At 60.9% G+C, this 19,411-nt stretch overlaps 1 protein-coding gene and 1 long non-coding RNA gene across 4 annotated transcripts; one reads left to right on the top strand and one right to left on the bottom strand.

Moving 5' to 3' along the window:
- Positions 1-1,363: 1,363 nt before the first annotated feature.
- ZBTB47 (zinc finger and BTB domain containing 47) lies at positions 1,364-15,120 on the bottom strand. Of its 2 annotated transcripts, none has more exons than XM_032648448.1 (6): positions 14,929-15,120; positions 9,058-10,623; positions 7,281-7,428; positions 5,831-5,946; positions 5,031-5,175; positions 1,364-4,781 (listed from the first exon to the last, which is right to left on the bottom strand). In XM_032648448.1, the coding sequence occupies exons 2-6, from the start codon at positions 10,540-10,542 to the stop codon at positions 4,444-4,446; spliced, it is 2,232 nt and encodes a 743-aa protein (XP_032504339.1). In that variant the 5' UTR covers positions 10,543-10,623; positions 14,929-15,120; the 3' UTR covers positions 1,364-4,443. The 2 variants fall into 2 exon arrangements, with proteins under 2 accessions (XP_032504339.1, XP_032504338.1); XM_032648447.1 differs by lacking the exon at positions 14,929-15,120 and adding an exon at positions 14,101-14,543.
- LOC116761943 lies at positions 13,874-19,394 on the top strand. 2 transcript variants are annotated; one of them, XR_004352165.1, is made up of 3 exons: positions 13,874-14,060; positions 19,062-19,134; positions 19,228-19,394. It is a non-coding gene; the product is annotated as an uncharacterized LOC116761943 (long non-coding RNA). The 2 variants fall into 2 exon arrangements; XR_004352164.1 differs by lacking the exon at positions 13,874-14,060 and adding an exon at positions 14,407-14,639.
- Positions 19,395-19,411: the final 17 nt, after the last annotated feature.

The raw sequence follows: 19,411 nt of genomic DNA, 5'->3' as shown, positions 1-19,411 counted from the left end.
GTTATCTGGCTGCACGGCTCCCTGGTTACAAGAGTGATGAAATCGATGGAACACCCGCCGTGTTTGCACATATTGGAAGGAAAACTGAATTTATAGCAAAGGGTTTGGGAACGCAGCAGTGATAAGCACATAGAAACCGAAGCAAATCACGCTTAAGAGAGACAAAAGTAAAATGTTGTGCGAGAAAGGAAATGGAATCATATTCTATTATATGGCTTGGTTGAGATCAGTGTTCACACAGTCATAATAATGTACGCACGAAATATTACTCTAACCCCAAATAATAATATAACCATGCTGGGAGGAAGGAGGAAGGGAAATTGTGTGCGTAGTGTTTGTGCGTGTCATGGGAGTGAAGAAGAAATACATCAATAGCTGATGCCTAAAACTGAAGAAAAGTAGCATTGGAGGTGTGCTTTTTGTGGGCATGAGAACACCAAAAATACCAGCTGAATTGGAGCTGCTCGCCTACCGCGAGTTGGAGAGGAGCAGGTGCAGGCGACTGCAGGTTTTTGTTAAAAAATGAAAGTTCTAGAAGTATCAATATTTGGCTTCTTCAACTATGCCCAGGTAAAACTTTAACAAAATAGATATTTTCCCAGGGATTCTATAGAAAGTAATGCTTGTGGCATCGGGCTGTTGCTCACAGCACGGTGGGGTCGAAGGGAGGAGGCCATGGGGAGAGGCAGCAGACAGACCACCGATGGACGTGTAGAAGAGGGGAAACAGAGAGAAGCTGAATCCCCACAAGACACTGCAGGAGCAGCCAGGCCCGCAGTCCTGACAGCAAGCTTCAGTTTTAGGGTGACTTGAGCGAGCCCCTAGTTCCCTTCAGAGAAGTGGGACTGTGTGGAAGGCAATGTCCCCATCCTGGGGATGTGTACCCCCTCTCTGGCTGGTTAGTGAACCCACCCACCAGCCTCCTCTCCTAGCCCTTCCCGGTTATCCCCCTCTCCAGGTATCTGGGACCAAGTGCCACATACATGGGGGCCTCAGTCACCGCGTGTCACCACAGCCTAGAGTCCTATCCCGCACAGAGCCAGCGCTCCAGTGAAATAATTCTTGGAGGTCCGCAGGGAGAGCTTCCTGCTCCCTCCTCGGAGTCCGCTACCTGCCTTCCATCTGCGATGTCCTCCCGGGTGCTGACATCTGGCTCCTTCAGACCTCAGCTCCCGACACTGGATGTTTCCCAGGAGCCCAGCCCACCCTCAAGGGAGGGAGAGGGGGTGTGCAGATGCTCGGGGCACGGGTGTCCACGTGGTCTTCGGCCAAGCTGTCAGGTTCCGTGCTACCCTTGCTCTGGTCCAAGTCTCTTCAGCCAGTAGTCAGGGTGGCAATGTGTAAAGAAGAGGCTGGGCCAAGGGACAGTTGTACTGCCTTTATTCCCCTTCACTCTTCTCCTCACCCTCCTGCTGTCGCCCGCACACTCTGGGGCTGTGGGGTGGCCACATAGGGCCAGACATCAAGGGTCCACATGCCTGGGCACAGCTGTTCTGCCACCGAGCCCCCCGAGGGGTGCTGTGTTGGCCGTGGTGGAACGCATCAGGATCGGAGACTCAGGTTCTGCCCCCGGCCTGGGTTCCTAGGGCTTGAGGCCCACCTCATCTCTCTGGCCACTCACCTCCAGCTGGCCCAAGACCGGGGAGTACAAGGGGAGCCGGGGAGAGGGCAGGCTCAGGTTCTGGGCTTGAGGTCTTGGCCAAATGGGCTGAGAAGTCCAACTGGACAGAGGGGCGCCCTGGCAGATCTCCAGTGGGAGGTGATGATCCCAAGCCCCCTCCCCACCACCAGCCCTGGGAAGCGGGTATGATGCCCAGTCCCCTCACTCCAATACCCAGGTGCTTGTTAATTTGTTTTAACAATTAAAAAGGAAATGTAAAAGCTGGTAAAACAAGAACCCCTATCCATACTGGCACTGCTGAGGTACCATTATTGCTTCAGACCCTTGTGGTCTGGCCAGAAAGGAGCTCCCACCAACACTGGCCCAAGGGGAAGAGAGCATTTAGCACCAGGGACACAGGGTTCCTGTCCCCGCTGGGGTAGGGGTCTCCCAGGAGAGGGGTTGGCCGTGCCCACCTACAGCTACAATGACCGTTTGACCAGTGCCCAGCCTGCTGTCTGGACCCCTCTTGTGTCCTGAGAGAAGTGTATAAGAACAGGAGACCCAAGTCCTGGGACAGGGTCTTGCTACCAGCTCCCCACACCCATCTCCAGCCTCTGCTTGTCAAAGTCTGGCCTCATGGACCAGAGGCCCAGCCTGACCAGGGCCCCCTAGGCTCACTAAGGCTGCAGGGAGGGTAGCAGGTGACAGGGCCACCAGCCCCTATGGGAGAGCCCAGCGTCAGCAACAGGGGGTGGAAAACTCATTGGAGTCCCAGCCTACAGCCCATTCGGGGAGGTCAGACTTTTCTTAGGAAAATGTGGGCCAGCTCTGAAGCTATCAGGCACTGGGACCAGAGGTTAGAAATAGCAAAGGGAAGGGGGAAGCAGGGAGGGGAGGACCCTGAGGACGTCATGGAAGCCCAGAGATCACAGGGTGCAGGAGAGGAAAAGAGCTACAGTAAAGCAGGAGCCTGAGAGACACGGCGCTGACCCCGTAAGAGGCTGGAATTCCCAGCCTTGGCGTGGGGGGGAGCCTCAGTACTGGGAGCCAGACAGGGAGCTTTCCCCTCTCGCGGAGGGGACCACTTTTTCTCCCCAGAGGACAGCAGGGGTGTCAGAGGGTGCGTACATAGACTCTGGCTGGCACTGTTCCTGCTACAGCCCGAAACTCAACCGGGCCAGGGCACTGCCCCCTCTAAGCCCAGAGAACCATCTGGGCTGTGTGGCTTGGATTCTAAATCCTCAAATCACTCGGGCTCCTTGGGCTTGCCCACATCTGTACATAATAAAGTGCTTCGTTTATTGATGATTAAAATGTCCCCAGCCCCCTGCCCCAGTGCCATGGGCCTTACAAGGAAGTCAGAGGGGTCCTGACTCCCTCAGCCCTTGGGCTGATGGGGCCAGTCCCCCCGCAACCCGCCCCCTGGGCTCAGGCCTCTTCCCACTCCAGCCATGCTGGGAAGGTGGTGATGCGGGGGCAGTCGAGGGGTTTAAGGTGCAAAGAGTATAACAGACAAAACTGTATAAACACAATAGGAAAGAGCTTAACTAGGAAACAGGTAGCTTATGGAACCTTCCTCCCCATTTCAAAGGCAGGAATGGAGACGTTAAATGACAACAAAAAAGGATGTCCTATTAGTGCTGGCCTCGTGAGGGCAAGCGTTGGGCACAGGCTGGGTGGGGCTCTCCCGGTACCCCCGACCCCGACCCCGACCCCCAGGGCCTGATCGTGCAGGCTCCTCGCTCCACCCATGAGCACAGAGGCGCAGGAGGGACGAGGCCGCTGCACACCAGCCAGGGGCAAGCTGTGGCCAGGCCCAGGGAGTGGCTGAGGCCTGTGCTGCCTTCCAGGAGCAGAGACAGACACAGACACAGACGTCTCTAGCGTGGGAGATTCGGGGGGGCAGCTGGTGGGGGATGGGCTGCTCCGTGAACAGCTGCCCTGCCCCCTGCCCCACTGATAGCACCTTGAAACCTCAGAACATCTGCCCGGGCCTGCTCCTTAGGGCCCTGGTCCCTGGGGTCCACCCATGTGCAGGGGCTCCTGGGGGCTGGTGCTGTGGGAGCCAGCCCGTCTGCCCACCCAGGACCTGGCCCACCACACCCTGAGGCCCGGCAGCTCCTGGGGACATCTTCCCCAGGACCCAGGGCCCACGGTGCAGCCGGGGGCAGGTCGGGGATGCCGTGGGGAAAGCAAATGCCTGGGGTCCAGCCCCCGCCCGTCCCCCTCCCCACGGTGCACAGCTGCGGTCGTTGCACCTCGCCACGCACGCCCACCCCACACAACCCCCCTGGCGTCCGGGCCCAAGTCCCTGCCTCAGCATCCCCAGCCCTCACAGTGGGCCCACAAGTCCTCCAAAGGGGGACGGCACCCCAACTTTTCCCCAAACCCTCCGGGATGAGGGGCGAGTGAGGGGGCCCAGGACGGGCGGGGATGAGCAGCTGAAGGTGACCTGGGCTGGGCCTGGCCACCCCCCTCTGGCTGAGCCCTCGGCGGAGCAACCAGTCACACCTACTCCCCAGGTCCCCCCCACCCGTACCTGCTGCCTCCAGCGCCCCCCTCACCTGGAGGGGGTTGCTGTCAAGAGTTTCCTCTCTTTTCGTTTTCCTTCACTTCCAAAAAACAAACAGACAAAAAGTAAAGGCTTCAAGGAGCCGCTGAAAGGGGGCACTTCGGAGTGAGGTGAACTCCGCCAGCTCTGGGGGCTGCCAGCCTGCACAGCCCCCAGGGTCAGAGGCCCCGGGCAGAGCGTGTCCAGCCAACTCTGGAGGTGTTGCTCCCCCCCGCCCCGCCCCACGAGGACGAGTGGAGGGTCCTGGGCCCGTGCAGCAGGCAGGCGGTTAGTTGTTGGTGCTCAGCCTCCCGCCGGGGCTGGCGGCGGTGGGGAAGAGCGGCGGCGGGGGAGGCAGGGTCTGGGGCAGCCCGGGCAGCAGGGGGAGGGCCTGGGGCGGGGCGGGGGGCAGGCCCGGGGCTGCGGGGGCGCTGTCGCTGGCCAGGGGGTGGCTGACGCGGAAGCACTTCTCCTTGTGCGCCTTGAGCATGTTGGAGAAGCGGAAGCGCTGGCCGCACACGTCACAGGGGTAGGGCTTCTCGCCGGTGTGCGTGCGCCGGTGCCGCTTCATGTTGGGCCGGCTGGTGAAGCTCTTGCCGCAGATCTCGCAGATGTACGGCTTCTCCCCTGCGGGGTGGGTGGTGATGGGCCGTGGGGAGTTGCTGGCGGGCCGCTACGCCCCCACCCCCCACCCCCGCCCTGGGCCAGCCTCCGGGCGTCCACGGAACCATCCCGGCCCGGCCCTGGCACTCTCGGATCCTTGCCAGCCTGTACCAGCCTCGCCCGACCTTGGGAGGCAAGGAGGCCGGCGCTGAGCCTCCTAGCGGAGAAGGGGGCCCGCCCGGTGCGGAGCCCCTCCCCGTGGGGCAGCCGTACCTGTGTGGGTCTTCATGTGCTCATCGAAGTACTGCTTCATGTTGAAGTCCTTGCCGCACCACTGGCACATGAATTGCTTGTGGCCGATGTGTATGCTCATGTGCGACCGCAGCTGGTACTTGTACTGGAAACGCTCGTTGCAGTTCTGAGGGCGGGGTGGAGGGTGAGGGGGTGAGACCCGGCGCAGAGCCGGGGAACAGCCTTCAGGGAGGGAAGTGCTGGCCCGAGACCACAGGGCTGTAGGAAGGACTCACATGGGGAGGGGCTCCTGGGCAAGGAGGTGTGGATGCAAAGGCCAGCCGAGGTGCTCCTGGGGTGGGGCAGTGCACGGGCACAGGTGGAGAGGCCATGGGCATGCAGGGCCCAGGCAGGAATGGGGGTCAGGAAGTGGGAAGAGGCCACAGAGTGGAGGGAGCCCTCATGCTTAAGGCCCTCCATCCTTCCTCCTGGTCCAAAGGCGCCCCCACCTCATCCCCACCTGCTGCTCCATCTCTGATCTCTCTGCCTAAGATGCTCCTTTCTCCACCTCTCCAGAAAGCCTGCCCCATGGTTCCAGCCCATGCAGACTTCCCACCCTGAACCTTCGGGGGTTGGGTTAGGGTGGGGTGGCAGGGGTGTGGGGGGAGGTGCAGGTGGGCAACCAGGTAAGGATGGAGTGGGAGGCAGACATCAAGGAGGGGCCCCTTTCTTTCTGCATCCTATCCTCCAGTACCCCAACCCCTGGTTTTTAAGCAGCTGCTGCCTCTGATCCCTGCCCCCGTCCAGGGTGGCTCCTGGGGCAGGAGGAGAAGGGAGCTCACCTCGCATCTGAACGGCTTCTCCCCGGAGTGCTGCAGTGAGTGAACCTTGAGAGACATGCTGCGTTTGAAGGACTTCCCACAGGTCTCGCAGGTGAAGGGCATGTCCTTGGTGTGGGCTACAGGGCAGGCACCATGGCCATGACATCTCGGGGGGACCCATCTGGCTCCTCCCAGGGGACCCCTGCCTGACCACCCCCGAGATCCGGCCCAGATCCTGCCTCCCAGGACACCACCTACCCTGGGGGCCTGCCCCACAGCCTCTGTCCCCCAGGCGAGGCCCCTTCCCTCCCGGCTAGGTCTCTCTGTTTGGTCAGACAGGCATGGAAGCCCTCTTGGTTCTTTAGCGTCTGGCCTCACTCCCAAAGCTTTGGGGAAAGATAGAAGGATTTCAAGTGGGACTGGCCTCGGCTCAAATCCTGGCTCAGCCACCGGCTCCCTGCATGGCCAATGTGTGCCTCAGCGAGCCTCAGCACCCTCTTCTATAAAAAGAGGGTAGAGTGGTCTTGGGCCTCCAGGGTGGCTGGGTTTTACAGAGGGTGGCACCTGTAAAGGCCTCAGCCTTGGGTCCCATGCCATCCAGAGGGAGTTAGTTACCTGCGCTCCTCCCAGAACAAACTCCAAGGAAGATCTGGGAGGAAGCAACTGGAGACACGGAGGGCCCCCCTCAGAGTTCAGAGCTGGGGAATCCAAGCCCAGGAAGGACCACCAATCCTGGGTTACCCAGCATGCTTCTGGCCGATACCTAGACCCCGGGGTCCCAGCTCCCAGTCAGTTCATGCTGGAGGCCTCTAGCACTGTCTGGTAGACAACGGGGGTAAGGCCTGGCCAGGGCACACTGCCCCTCCTTGGCTACCCCTCTCTAGAGCTCCAGGCCCCAAGCGGGCAAAGAAGCTAGGGCCACCTGGACACCAGACTCCCAGCCAAGCCCACCTAGAGCGGAGGGAGAGCCATGCCCAAGGCAATGAAGTGGCCCAAAACACACTTGGGGCCCTCCTTACCGTGTCCGGGTACGACCCCTGGGGGAGGGCTGCATTTAGAGAAGCCTGAAGCCCTATCAGAGGCACAGCTGTCCTCAAACTGAGACTGGGCCTGTGTCAGCCCCTATGGCACTTCATGTAATTTAGAAAAAGGTGCTCTGGTGGACACAGCCCCATGTCAGGATGCACAGCCTGGTTGGCAGTGTGCTAGCTGGATTCTGGTCCCCACCTGCCATCTTGTCCAGGAGTCCTTGTGCCATGTGCAACCTGCCCAACTATGCATGGCAGCCCTGGCCCCAGAGCCTGTCCAGGACACACCTGCCACTGCAAGCAGTCCCCGACCCCCTACCTCCCAGCTACGAGGGGCCTTCTCACCCCTTCATAATACCCTTGGATTGGGAAGCGTTTCCCAGAACACCCAGCAGCTGGCCCGCTTGGACCTCAGGCTCCATCCCTCACCAGCCTGGACTTACCGACCATGTGCTTGCGCACGTGAGCCATGGTGTAGAACTTCTTCTCACAGATCTCACAGGAGAACTTCTTTTCTGCGTAGCCGTGTACAATCTTATTGTGCTCGTGGAGGGACCAGAGCTTCTTAAAAGCTTTGCCACACGTCACACACTGTGGGGTGAGAAGACTTTAGGCTCTGGGTCAGGACCATGTGCCCTAGGACTAGTCACTGCCCCTCTCTGGGCCTCAGTTTCCCCACCTGAACTGTGCTGGAGAGAGAGGCCTTGATGTCCAAGGACCAGCCAGATGTGATGTTCTGAGAGTTGGGGGTGGTAACTCCCTAAATACTTACCCACCTACCCACCCACCCAGGGTGGGTCCCTCATCCTGAACTCACTAGGGTCAGGGGCCACCTCTTCCAGGAAGTCCCTCCTCTGTGCTCATTTCAACAAGGCATCTTTCTACAAAGAAGAGACACATAACTGGCTGAAGGACCACAGTGGGTGAGGAGGCTACTCAGTTCGTGGAGAAGTCCCTCAGATAACAGGTCCTGGCAGAGCTGGGCCATTATCTCTGCTGCCTCCCCCTGCTGGGACCCATGCCCTGACACCATGGAGATCCCCAAGGAGACAGATTCCAAAGGACCGGGGACTGTAGGAGGTACAAGGGCCTATCAGGCAATAGACGGTGGCGGGAACCTTGAGGGCCACACTCCCTTCCTCCTCTTCTCCTGGGCCCTTGTCCTATCCATCCCTGCAGCAGGCCAGGGCTCGGGCAGAAACTGGGTCAGGGTGCCCAGGACAGAAGAGGTACAAGCGTCTTTCCCCTTCAGGAGGGAAGCTCAGGTGTGTGCACACGGAGAGTCAAAGGGCAGCCCAGCAGGCCGGCCAGTGGGAGCGTGGGCACGAGGGTGGGGCAGGCATCCAGGTAACCCCAGATAACACTTTCTCCACAGGGCACTGCAATTAGCAATTAGTTCAGGCAATTAGCACCCGCCTACCTACTGCCCCCCAACCTCACTGCCAGTCAGAAAAGGCAAAAACCAGCCTGGCTGGCCCTGTGCTGCCTGCACCCTGAAAGGCCAGGCTGGCCCAGACTCAGCCTGGCTCAAGGCTTGGCAGCCAGCCCAACTCCCCTGTTTGGCCCCGGCAGCCCCTGTGCTTCCCAAACTGCTCATCCGGTCCCTTTTCCCAGGCCCAGGCCAGCTGGTACCTCCAAAGAGCTGAATGCAGGGCTTTCTTCCTGCTCCGCTGCCCCTTGCTCCTTTCGGCCTTTGCAGGAAGTGGGAAGTGGCGCCCCCTTCTGGGCAAACCCCTCCTCCCCTCATCTGTGCTTTCGTGCAGTGCACAGTCTGAGAAACTATACACAGTGGCCCTGTTGGCCTTGCGGCAGCCCAGAGATTTACTAAAACACTGACTCGTCCCTCCTCAGAGCTGGCTGTCCCCCAGCCTCACACGCTCAGACAACTCTCATCCTCCCGAGTCCGGGCTCCCCTCTGCCCCTCTGGCCAAGGGTACTGTTTGTTCTACCCCTATCTGCACGTCTCTGCACGTGCGCTGAAGCCCAGCTCTGTCCACCTCCTCCAGGAAGCTCTCCCTGACGTTATCCCTTGAGCTCTCACCACCCTGGGCTCACCCTTGGGCCTGGGCTGGTCCCACTGTCCAGGGGGCCAAGCCTGGTCTCTGCAGACTGTGTGGGCAATGCAGGTAGCAGGACACTGGGTGCCCGGGGCCCAGTTCCAGCCTGGCCCAGCCTGGATGGCTGCCCCTGTGGGCCCCGTGAGCCCACCCCGAGGCCCACCTGGATGTTGCGCTCGCAGTCTGTCTGCCGGTGTAGCAGCAGCTCACTCTCTAGCAGGAAGCGCTTGCCGCACTGGTCGCAGATCTGCATGCGGCTGTGGGTCACGTTCATGTGCTTCTCCAGGTACCAGCGGTTGTTGAAAACACGCGGGCACTTCTGACACGGATGGTGCTGCTTCTCCTCCAGCTTCACCTTGGCCCCCAGACCGTCAGCAGCCTGTGGCCCTCGGGCTGGGGCAGGAGACGCTCCTGCAGGTGGCTTTGGCCGCTTCCCACCCTGCCGCCCAGCCTCCTCGGGCTCAGGGAGGCCCCGGCGCCGGGCGGACCGCGTTGCCATGCGACTGTGGGGAGGGGCGTCTGCCCCGCTGCCGCGGCACCCCGGCCCCTGCCTGCGTCCCGCCTCCCCATCCTCCTCCCCCTCCTCCCCCTCCTCCTCCTCCGAGCTCTCCTGACCCTGCTCGCTGTGCCCCTCCCCCTCCTCCTCCTCCTCCTGCTCGCTGTGCTCCTCCCCCTCCTCCTCCTCCTCCTCCCCCTGACTGCCGCCCTCCTCCTCCTCCTCCTCCTCCTCCTCCTCGTCCTCCCCCCCTCCACTGCCACCGCCCTCCTCTTCCTCCTCCTCCTCTTCCTCCTCCTCCTCCTCGTCGGCCTCCTCATCCTCCGAATGTCTCTGCAGCCCGTCCTCCCCGCCCAGCACCATGGTGGCCGGGCCTGTGGCGGCGCCCGGCTTCCCCTCGGGCCCTGCGGACACGTGCAGCGTCTGGTTGTTGAGGTTCACCTCCACGATGATCTGGGACTGCTCCCGGTGACTGTAGGTGCCAGAACCCCCAAGCTCCTCCTCCAGCTCCTCCCCGCCCTCCAGCTTGCACAAGCTCGCCGGGGGCCGGCCGGCCTCCTCGACGCCACCCTCCTTCTCCTCCTTGAAGAAGGGCTGAGCCGGTCCGATGGTGGCAGGTACCGTGCCACCTGTGGCCCCAGCCCCGTCCTCAACGCGCACCGAGTAGGGGTCAGGGCCCTCACGGGCGTAGATCTTGGGCAGGCCCGGGGCGTCGGCCTCCTGCTTGATGTCACAGTAGTAGGGCGGTGCGGCCGGGGTGCAGCTGGCGGCCGGCTGGGCAAGGGCCACGGTGCCAGGGCCCGGGGGGCCGAGGGAGCGGGCGTCCAGCAGCTCCTGGCAGGACGCGGCGATGTCGGCCATCTGCAGCAGCGAGGCGGCGCTGAGCACCTCGTGGACGTTGGCTGCGTTGACCAGCAGCTTGGACGTGTAGATGAAGTTGAGGATCTGCTGCAGGCCGCCGGGCGCCAGCGCCTCCAGGGACAGCTCCACGCGCTGCAGCTGCTTGTTCTGGGTGAAGAGCGAGTGGAAGAACTGGCTGTAGGCGGCCAGCACGCCCTTGTGGGCCGGGAAGACGCTGCGCTGGGGCACCAGCACCAGGTCCACGTCGCACAGGTCAGGCTGGAAGAGGCGCTGCTCGTTCAGGCGGCCCATCAAGCAGGCGAAGTGCAGCGCCACGTCCTCCACCAGCGAGAACTCGGCCGCCGGTGAGTCCGTCGTCTTCTCAACCAGCAACTGGGGGGCAGAGGGCACAGGTCAGGTCAAGGCCATCTGGGAGGTGGCCACCCACCCATCACTCCTGGTTCCATGTTACAGGGAAGGTGCCGAAGCCCAAGCAAGGACGAGGGGGAACCAGGATTCAAGCCCGAGTCTGCTGTTCCTCAGAGCTCAAACTCGGGTCATGACCTTCTGAGGCTGCATGTCAGCCCCTGGGTCAGTGGTTAACTTTTCCTGGCCTCCACCTCTTCCACTGTGAAATGGGAGAAGTTGTCCTGGGAAGGGGAGGGGAAGAGGAAGAAAGGGGAAGGAAAAGGTTCAAGGGTGACCAACTGTCCAGGTGGGCCAGGAACCTAATGGTTTCCTGGGATGCGGGACTTTTGATGCTAAAGCCAGGGCTGACCCCAGCAAACCAGGACTGGGTTGTCTCCCCAGAAGCATCCCCAGAGGCATCCCTTCACCATCTTTGGGCCCCATGGATCCTCTCTTCCACACTCACTCACATACGAATAAAGCCAAGCCTGCCTAAGCCCAGACGGCTCAAGAACACGTCGGGCTCACTGGCTCACTGCTCTGCCTCTGGCCACTGCACCCCTGGGGCAGCACCCGAGGGAACCCCTCAGCTCACCCGCAGCAGCCCTCAAGGTCTAGGCCTAAGGCCTTGTAGAGGCAGAGACTTTTGTGAAGAAATCGAGGCCCATGGTCCCACTGCCCTGTTGGAGGAGGCTGGTGAGGTCCAGCCGTCCCCTCCTTCCTCGGCCAGAGCTTGGGCCAGGCTGCTGCCTGTGGCCTCAGGCCTGGCGGCAGCAGCTCCCCACCACAGAAAGGTTCTGTGGAGGCAAAGGACACAGCTGTGTTACCTGTCCACTGTGCTTGAGGCAGGAGGCCCCTAAGGCTTGTCCCAAACCCTTTTCTCTCTAGGCCCCAGACCCCAGGGTCAGGTGTGATCCAGGCCCAGAGGTTCCGAGATGGCCTCATCATGGAGGTCACACCACTGGGGGCTTCTGGAGCCTGAGGGAGGCCCTTGGATCTGATGGGTCAGATTCCTAGACCCTTGGGCCGCATCCAGTACCTGTGAATTGCCCAAAGTAATTATTCCTGGTTGCACCACAGTAGCTTCCCCAAAAGGTAGGCAGCACAGACAGGCAGGCTGCCCAGTCCCTTGCATGGGTCCAGCGCACAGCAGATGTTCAATTAACATCTGTCGACTACCTGCCTGGCTGGACCAGCCCTGCAGGTTCCAGGTTCTGGCCCTCCTCAGGCCCTGTCCAGCTAAGTCAGAGCCTCCTACATTTGAGGGTACCTTGCTGCACTGCAAAGACATCAGCTCCCTGATGCCGTGCACCTCTCTGGAAGCCTCGGGATGAAACCCCAGTCCTGTGCATCCACAGCCCACCCCTCCCCTTCATGCCAGTCCTTGCGATCAGTCCTCCCAGAGCCTCCAAGGGCAACCTGCTGACAGATATGCCCTGGGTTTCACCCTTCACATCCAGCAGCCCAGGACAGCACCCATGCTCCCCCCACCCCCTCTCTCACCACCACCTCTCTTGAGTTCTCCCCCAACACCTCCTTCCCCCCAGCCAAGCAGCCACCCATCTGCTCGTCTGTCTCGGGGCTGCTGGCCCGTCCAGGCCTGACCAATCTAATGGGGATAAGATGCCAACCCCCTCCCATCTCCATCCACTGACTCATTGTGATTCATCTTCTGGGACCAACCCCTATTACACAGATGGGGAAACTGAGGCTCAGAATGGGAGGGTCCCACAGCAAGCAAGAGCAGAGCCCCTAGACTCTTAGCTCTGCTAAGGCCACCCAATCTGTGCTGGACTAGACACTATTCCACGTGGAACTATTTCTTGGCCTTCAATGACTTAAAAAGCAGGATGAGGCATGTGGGGACCCTCCCACCCAGGGGACCAGCTGTGCTTCCCCAGACCCCATCACCACCTCCGGTGACCTGCACCCTCCTTCCTAGAGCTGCTGCCACCTGCGAGTCGGTGAGGGGTCAGGGTGCAATTGGCTGTAACGGGTTCCTCAGGGCCTCCAGGGGCCAGGCAGTGGTGGGGAAGTGGCTTGGATAAGGACTTGGCAATGTCGGACCTGTTGTGGGGTACCCACCCTAGGGCACGGGGTTCTGGTCCACTGCTTCCCCTTCACAGAATGCCCTCCAGTGCCTGCCTGCCATGGGGCAAGGGCAATGCCTGACACTTCCCTTGTGCAGATCTGGTCCCAGGATCCAGTGAGGACCCCTCTGGCCTCAGCAGGGGAAGGAGGGTTGACCTAGGGGGTAGTGCTGCCCCAAAGACTCCATTTCCAAGGCAATACTCCCAGCCAAGCCAGCACCATCCTTGGCCCTTGAGGGGCCCAAGAACCTTACAACCAGGCAGCCTGACTGGACTTCCTTGACCGGGCACATAGATGCTGCCTAAGTCCATAACTGGCAGCCCCTCAGCAGGGCGCAGCTACCCCCTAGCCTAGTACCTCCCACACAGGGCCACCAGCTGTGTCTGCCTCTCCGGCCAGATGTGCTAGCTCCCTGAAGCTGCAGACGCCCCTCCCCATCTGGTTGTGCCAGCTGCAGCCACACACCCCACCCCCAAGTCCAGGCCAGCCCAGCTAAGATACAAGACCAGGGGAGTGGTCAGGCACTTGCGTTGCCAGGGCGTTTCATGCCCTCAACCCTCCCCCCAGGCTGGGGGAAGGCCAGGTGCCAGGGACACCTGCCGAGGCTGCCTTACCACGGTCAGACCCTTCTACTCCTAAGGAGCACTCTGCCTCACTGTCACGAAACCACCAGATTCCTACCCTGCCCTGGCATCTCCCTGGAGGCCCTAGGATGAAACCTGGGCGTCCATCTGCACACCCTACTCCTATGTCAATCCTTCCATCGCTGGGCAGCAGTGGGTGGGCCCAGACTGAGCAAGGGGGCACAGGCTCATGACTTCCAGCCTCCTCCTTTTAGGGAGGAGGTGTCTATGCCAGCCTCCTCTCAACTCAGGCCATCCGTCCTTCCGGAGAAACAGGCCCAGAGAGGGCGGGAGACCGGCCCAAGGTCACACAGGAGTTTGGACCGGAGCTGCAGGCATCCCGCACATTCCGCTCGGCCCAGGAGCCCCGAATCCCCAGGCAGGGCGTCTCCAGCGCCCACGTGGCCCAAGGCCCAGGCGAGAATCCGACCTCCTCCCTCCCCCCATCACCCAGTCCGAGGGCGGTGCCGTCTGGGCTCAGAGAAGCGCCCCACTCCGCCAGTGCCTAGCAGGACCTCAGCCTCTCTTGCCCGGGCCCCAACCCCAGGAATTTAACCCCTTCCCCGCCGACGGCCGCGTCAGAGCGCCGCATTCCCAGCCCGCAAGGACCCAGAGAAGGGGTCGGGGAGACCCGGAGAGGGATAAGATCCCTCACATCCCTCCACCCCGAGCCGGCCGGCCGTGCGCTCCAGAGGGCAGAGCGCGCAGGTGGGCGGATAAGCGGGGGGACAGGCAGGGCCTTGCGTACCATGGTGTCGTGGCGCTGGGGGCTCACAGGGCCCCGCGGGATCGCGCTGCCCCCGGCGGCCAGGCCGGGGCCGCTCCATGAAGAGCCGCGCTGGGGGCCGCCCCCGCGCAGGGCCCCGCGACCATGGCCCCCGGGGGCGCGGCCGGGCGGGCTGAGGCGCAGGGCCGCGGCGAGTCCAGCCGCCGAGCAGCTGCGGCCCCAGAGCCTCGGGCGCGGCGGGCGGGGGGCGCGGGGCGCCGATTGGAGCCCGCGCGTCAGCTGGGGCCGCCGTCTGGACGCTTAAAGGGCCAGGCCGCCCTGCGCGCCGGCGGGGGCCGCGGACACGCGTGGTGCACGCCGTCCCGGTGCAGCCCGCCCCTCCTCGGGCCGCCGGGGCCCCTGGCCAGGACCCGCCGCTCCTATCCTAGCGGACGGACCCCGGCCTCACTCTCCCGCGCCGAGCCCCCTTTCCTCCGGGAAGTTCGTCCCGGAGTCTAACCTCGGTGTCCTCCAGCTGCGCCACAGAGGCGGGGTCGGAGTAGGAGGCGGCCCTGAAATCGGTAGGCTGGGCTCCCCCACCCGACCCCCCCGCCCCCCCCCCGGCCCCCACAATCAGCTGCAGGAAAGGCTTACCCCTGCTCCCCTGAGCGACCTCACACTGAGGGACCGAGCCCCCGTATCCTAGCCGCGTCACCATCCCCACCCTCCGGCCTGGGCTGCTCAGACTTTAGGATGAACCTAGGATCGACCACTAGCCTGGCCGCCCCCCGCCCCACCCCAGGACAGCTCAGGGTTTGTTTTGGTCTGTGCCTCCAGGACTTGGTTCTGGTCGACCCCTATGACCCCTACCTGGTGGCTGCCTCTGGCTGCCCAGGGCCGCCCAGGGCAGGAGATGCAAGAACCCGTACCGCGGCTGCATTGATGAAATCCTTTAATGTGACAGGCCCAGAGGCCTAGGTCCCACTGTGTCCCCCAGCCATGTGGCCTTATGGCTGCTGAGAGGCCGCCCTGCTCCGTCTTTGCTGGGGAGATGCAGCCAGGCCTGCGGAATGCTGCTCTGGCATGGACACCAGTGGGGGCTGGGGGCTGGCTGTGCTGGCAGGAGGCTGCAAAGGAACACTGGCAGGCTGAGCAGGCAGCAGGGTGGGGACCACAGGGTGCTGGGCCGGTCAGGCTCTAGGTGGTGTCTGGGCCGCCATTGTGGCGAGGCGGCCTCTCTGTACGGCCCATGTCATCATTCAGATGCCCTTCTGTGCCCCCAACTCCAAGCTGATGGCTGCCCCATCTTTGGTCACTCTCACATTGCCCCCATCCTGCAGTACCACAGAGTATCCCCCTACCCCTCCGCTCACATGTGCACTTGTGCTTACACACCCGCCCATGCCTGGCTGTAGCAGTGTCCCCTGAGTACGCCCCCTTACTCATGAGTAGGCAGGAACTCTGGGGCCTGTTCAGAGTGACTTGGTTCTGGGTGCCGGGGAAGGAAATGGAACAGAGGCCAAGATCCCCGGCAGGCGCCATCCTGTAGTTTGATGTCTGTCCTGTGAAACTGCAAGGGCCTCCCCTGAGGCCAGGATGGGTAGGCCCTTACGACAGGGCCATCCCAGCGTCAGGGAGAAAACATCTCACGGGCCAAGATGGGGGTGACCAGAGGGCGCCAAGAGAAAGAGGAGGAAAACACATAGCCACATGGAGGGTGAGGAGAGAGCCTGGTGGGAAAAGAGATGGGAAGAGAGGAAGGGGCACAGATGGGGACATGCCCCCAGAGAAGGCCACTGCAGACATCCCGCACTTCTGTGGCCGTGCTGGGTGCAGAGACAGCTGGCTCAGCTGCCAAAGACCTCAAGCTGAGGCCGGGCCAGAGCAGCCTGCATGCCTGACCAGCCCATCACCTCAGGGCTGCCTTCTACTTCTTCCTCCATCCCAACCCACTTCCTCTTCTGACTCAGTGGATCCTTGCACAGGCCTGGGAGGTTGTAAGAGAGGAACTGTGTACCCACTGGTGGGATAAGGACAGTGAAGGTACAGCAGGACAGATCACACAGCAAGACACCAGCGTCAGAAGCCAAGAAAAGGGAGGCTGGAGCAGTCTCCCCCGCAGGGTGGGAGGAGCCTGGCAGAGAGGGCTGCACAGGACACTCCTGGGCCCACTTCCCAGCCCAGGTTTGGCAGGGGGTGTGGCCAGTGTGACCAAGGACTGAAAGTTGAGTAACACTAGGGCAAAAGGAGAGGAAGGGTACTCCAGGCAGAGAGAATAGCACCTGCACAGGCCGGAAGGGAGGATATAGTTAAACATCTGCAGGGAACTAGAGGATTTGATGTAGCAGAATCCAGATTCTCGTCTGGTGGGTGTGGCCAGATGGCGATAGGCAGAATTGTTCTCTTGGCCTTTGAAAGAGTCATGCCACAGGATCTTCCCCCTCAGGGTTGGTCAAGGCAGGCTTTCTGGAGGGCGTAGGGTGGGACCAGTTATCGGGGAGGGGGATCCCAGGCCAGAATCGCATGCCACAGCGGCAAGCCAGGAGTCTGTGGAGACAAGGGCAGGGCTGGATGATCCTCAGACACTTGGGACTGGGTACAGGCAAGGTCAGCAGAGCCACACCCCTGCCTCCAGAGGCCAGCTCATGGGTTTCCTCACAACTTCCCTAAGCTTCTAGACCGAACTCCTCTCCCATGTCGGAGAGGAGGAAGAGATTCAAACCATGCCGGGGCGGGGGGGGGAGGGGGGGGGCGGGGGCGGGCGCAGCACGTGTGTGTGTGTGTGTGTGTGTGTGTGTGTGTGTGTGCGCGCGCGCGCAGAGCAGGGCTCAGCCTCCCTAGGCAGGACATGGAGCTGGGTAACTGTGATGGGGGAGGGGGCGCAGAGTGGGCAGGGCCAGAAAACAGAAAGGGACACCGCAGCATGGGGTTGGTGGGGTGGCAGGGAAGTTCCACCTTCCTACTAGGTGCTGACCCAGGGCTCTGCCGGGTCGGGGAGCACGGATCTCTGGGCGTGGGGATGGAGGGGGTGTGGACTGCTCCTGTCCTGAGCTCTGCACTAATTGGCTACAGCTGTAGGGGGGTGGGGGCCTAATTCAAACCAGCAGGTTGCCCAGTTCCCTCCCAGAGCGTAAACGTCATGGCCTAGGCATTCAGGGCCTCCTCTCCCACCCTGCTGGTTCAAGGGGCCCTGGGCCTCTCACTAGTGATTGAGCCTGGCCCTCCCTGTAAAACTTGTGGGACAAGCACTCCGCTCTTGGAGGCAAGCCCAGGGGCTAGTGCCCCTGAACAATGTGTGTTTAGTTCCAAGCATTTAATACTCACCACTCCTAAGACAGAGGAGTCCTCGGTACTGAGGAGTTGTATTATAAAGGTCAAGCAATTTACCTAGCTATCCACCTGGAAGTGTCAGAGTGGAACTTGAACCCGGGCAGTCTGACTCAGGCCCCCAACCCTTAAGGGCTGTGCCACAGAATAGGTGCTCATCGAGATCTTTTATGTCTTCAAAATAAAATCAGATTGGGCCACTGGGATCCTTCTCGGTCTTTCTCTGGGCATCTGGCCTGGTGGTAGAGGTTTTAGTTGCAGGAGACCCTGGGTGACCTGAGACTGGGAAGTTCCAGCCCAGAGCCCTATCCCATGGGCTCTCTGGGAGGCTGATTCATCTCCAGACCGGCCCAGGAAAGGACGAGCACCCCGGTTCCCATGTGTGGTTGCACCCTCTTTCGGGGTTTATGAGCCGAGAGACTGGCAGTCTAAGGACCATTAGCCTCATGTTACAGAGGAGTCAGGCCTCCAGATGCAGAACGCAGGTGTCTGTCCCGAGAGCTTGGGTCACATTTTCTACCCCGATGTCCTCAGGACTCTAGGCTGGCAGAAGAGACGCAACCCTCCCCAGGCTAGTCTGGGTCCTGCCGACCGTGAAACTCGGCTCATGAAACCCAGTCTCTGGAGCTGGAGTTCGATAGCTGTAGGTGGTGAACAGTGGGTCTGGGGTCTCCAAGAGGCAGAAGTGCTTGGCCCAAGCTTCGTGTAGCCCCACTGGAGGCCTTCTGATTCACGGGGAGCAGAGCAGGCAGGGGCGATGGAGCACTGCCTCTACCTTCTACTGAAATCTCTAAAGAAGACCGTCCATGAGAGCCTCTTGGTCCTTTGTGTGTGTTGCCCAGGTGGGATTTCCTCACCTCACGCTCATCAGGCGCTGGCTGGAGCTGCCGAGGGTCTGTCTGCAAGAGGTGCAGTCTTCTTCCAGGGTGCCAGCTCTTCTCCCTGACCTTTACAGCATCAAAGAACTTCTCCCTGCTGAGCAGGAGTCCTCTTGGCACTCTGCCCAGTTCATTCTATCACCAGTGCCTCATGGGATTCACCTCTCGCTCTGGGCAGTGACAGAGTGCAATTCCTTCTCCCAGAGACCAGCCGTCTGAGCCCAGGCTCTTCCCACGTGAGCCGTGGCTTCCAGCCCCTCACCTGGCCACACAGTTTGTGTCACTCACCCTGCACCGGCGGAGCCTCCTTTCGCTTCCCAACAGTGATGCCTAGCCAGTCAGTGTTCACGGTCACTCGTGAGAGGGGCATTTCCCTTGAGTTCTCTTGCCAGCTAATTCAGAATAGAAAAAACCAAAGTCTTTGACACATTTCCTCCCAATACTGCCCAGCTGATCAAGATGATCACTATCAGAATTTGATTAAAGATCCTTGTGTTCTCTAAAAAATAAGACCCTAAAGGAACCTCACTTGGGGATTTCCCTACAGCAAACAGACTCTACACTTTTAAATTTTAAGGCAACACATCCAGATTTGCCTGTTTTCAGGAACTGCCTGACTTGGGGGTTTACTGTTAACTTTGAAAACTGAACCTCTGCCAATCTTACTGTGTGAGGTTATGTTGTATTCACTAAGAAAGTACAAATCCCTTTGAGTTCTGAGGAGAATAAAGTTAATTGTACTTGTCCTGCAAATTCTCATGTGGATGCTAAAAATATCACCATGAATGTTTTCTCCAGGAGAGAGTGCTATGTGCCTGCCCGGTGAACCACTGTTACGGGGGGAAGGTGGAGGCTGCAGGTGGCGTAGCAGGTAAACATGCTGTCCCTAGGCAGCATCTCACAGATGGTGGGGGGGGGGGGGGGGACGTATTCCCTCCTCAGCAAAGGCATCTGTTATATGCAGGTCACCTCAGCTGGATGACAACAGAGCCTGGAAGAAACGTGGAGTTGGCAGGGGAAGCAAGACCAGGCACCATCACTGGTTCTCTGCGTAGGTGAACATTTCTGCCTGAAGTTCTCTCTAGCTCCACCTCGTGCCCTACCACGAATACTCGGCCAGAAGACGAAAACAAGCCACAGACGGATGA

Source organism: Phocoena sinus, chromosome 11, assembly GCF_008692025.1.
Source record: "Phocoena sinus isolate mPhoSin1 chromosome 11, mPhoSin1.pri, whole genome shotgun sequence".
In the NCBI taxonomy this organism is placed as follows: Eukaryota; Metazoa; Chordata; class Mammalia; order Artiodactyla; family Phocoenidae; genus Phocoena; species Phocoena sinus.
This window is presented reverse-complemented; position numbering and strand designations above follow the sequence as displayed.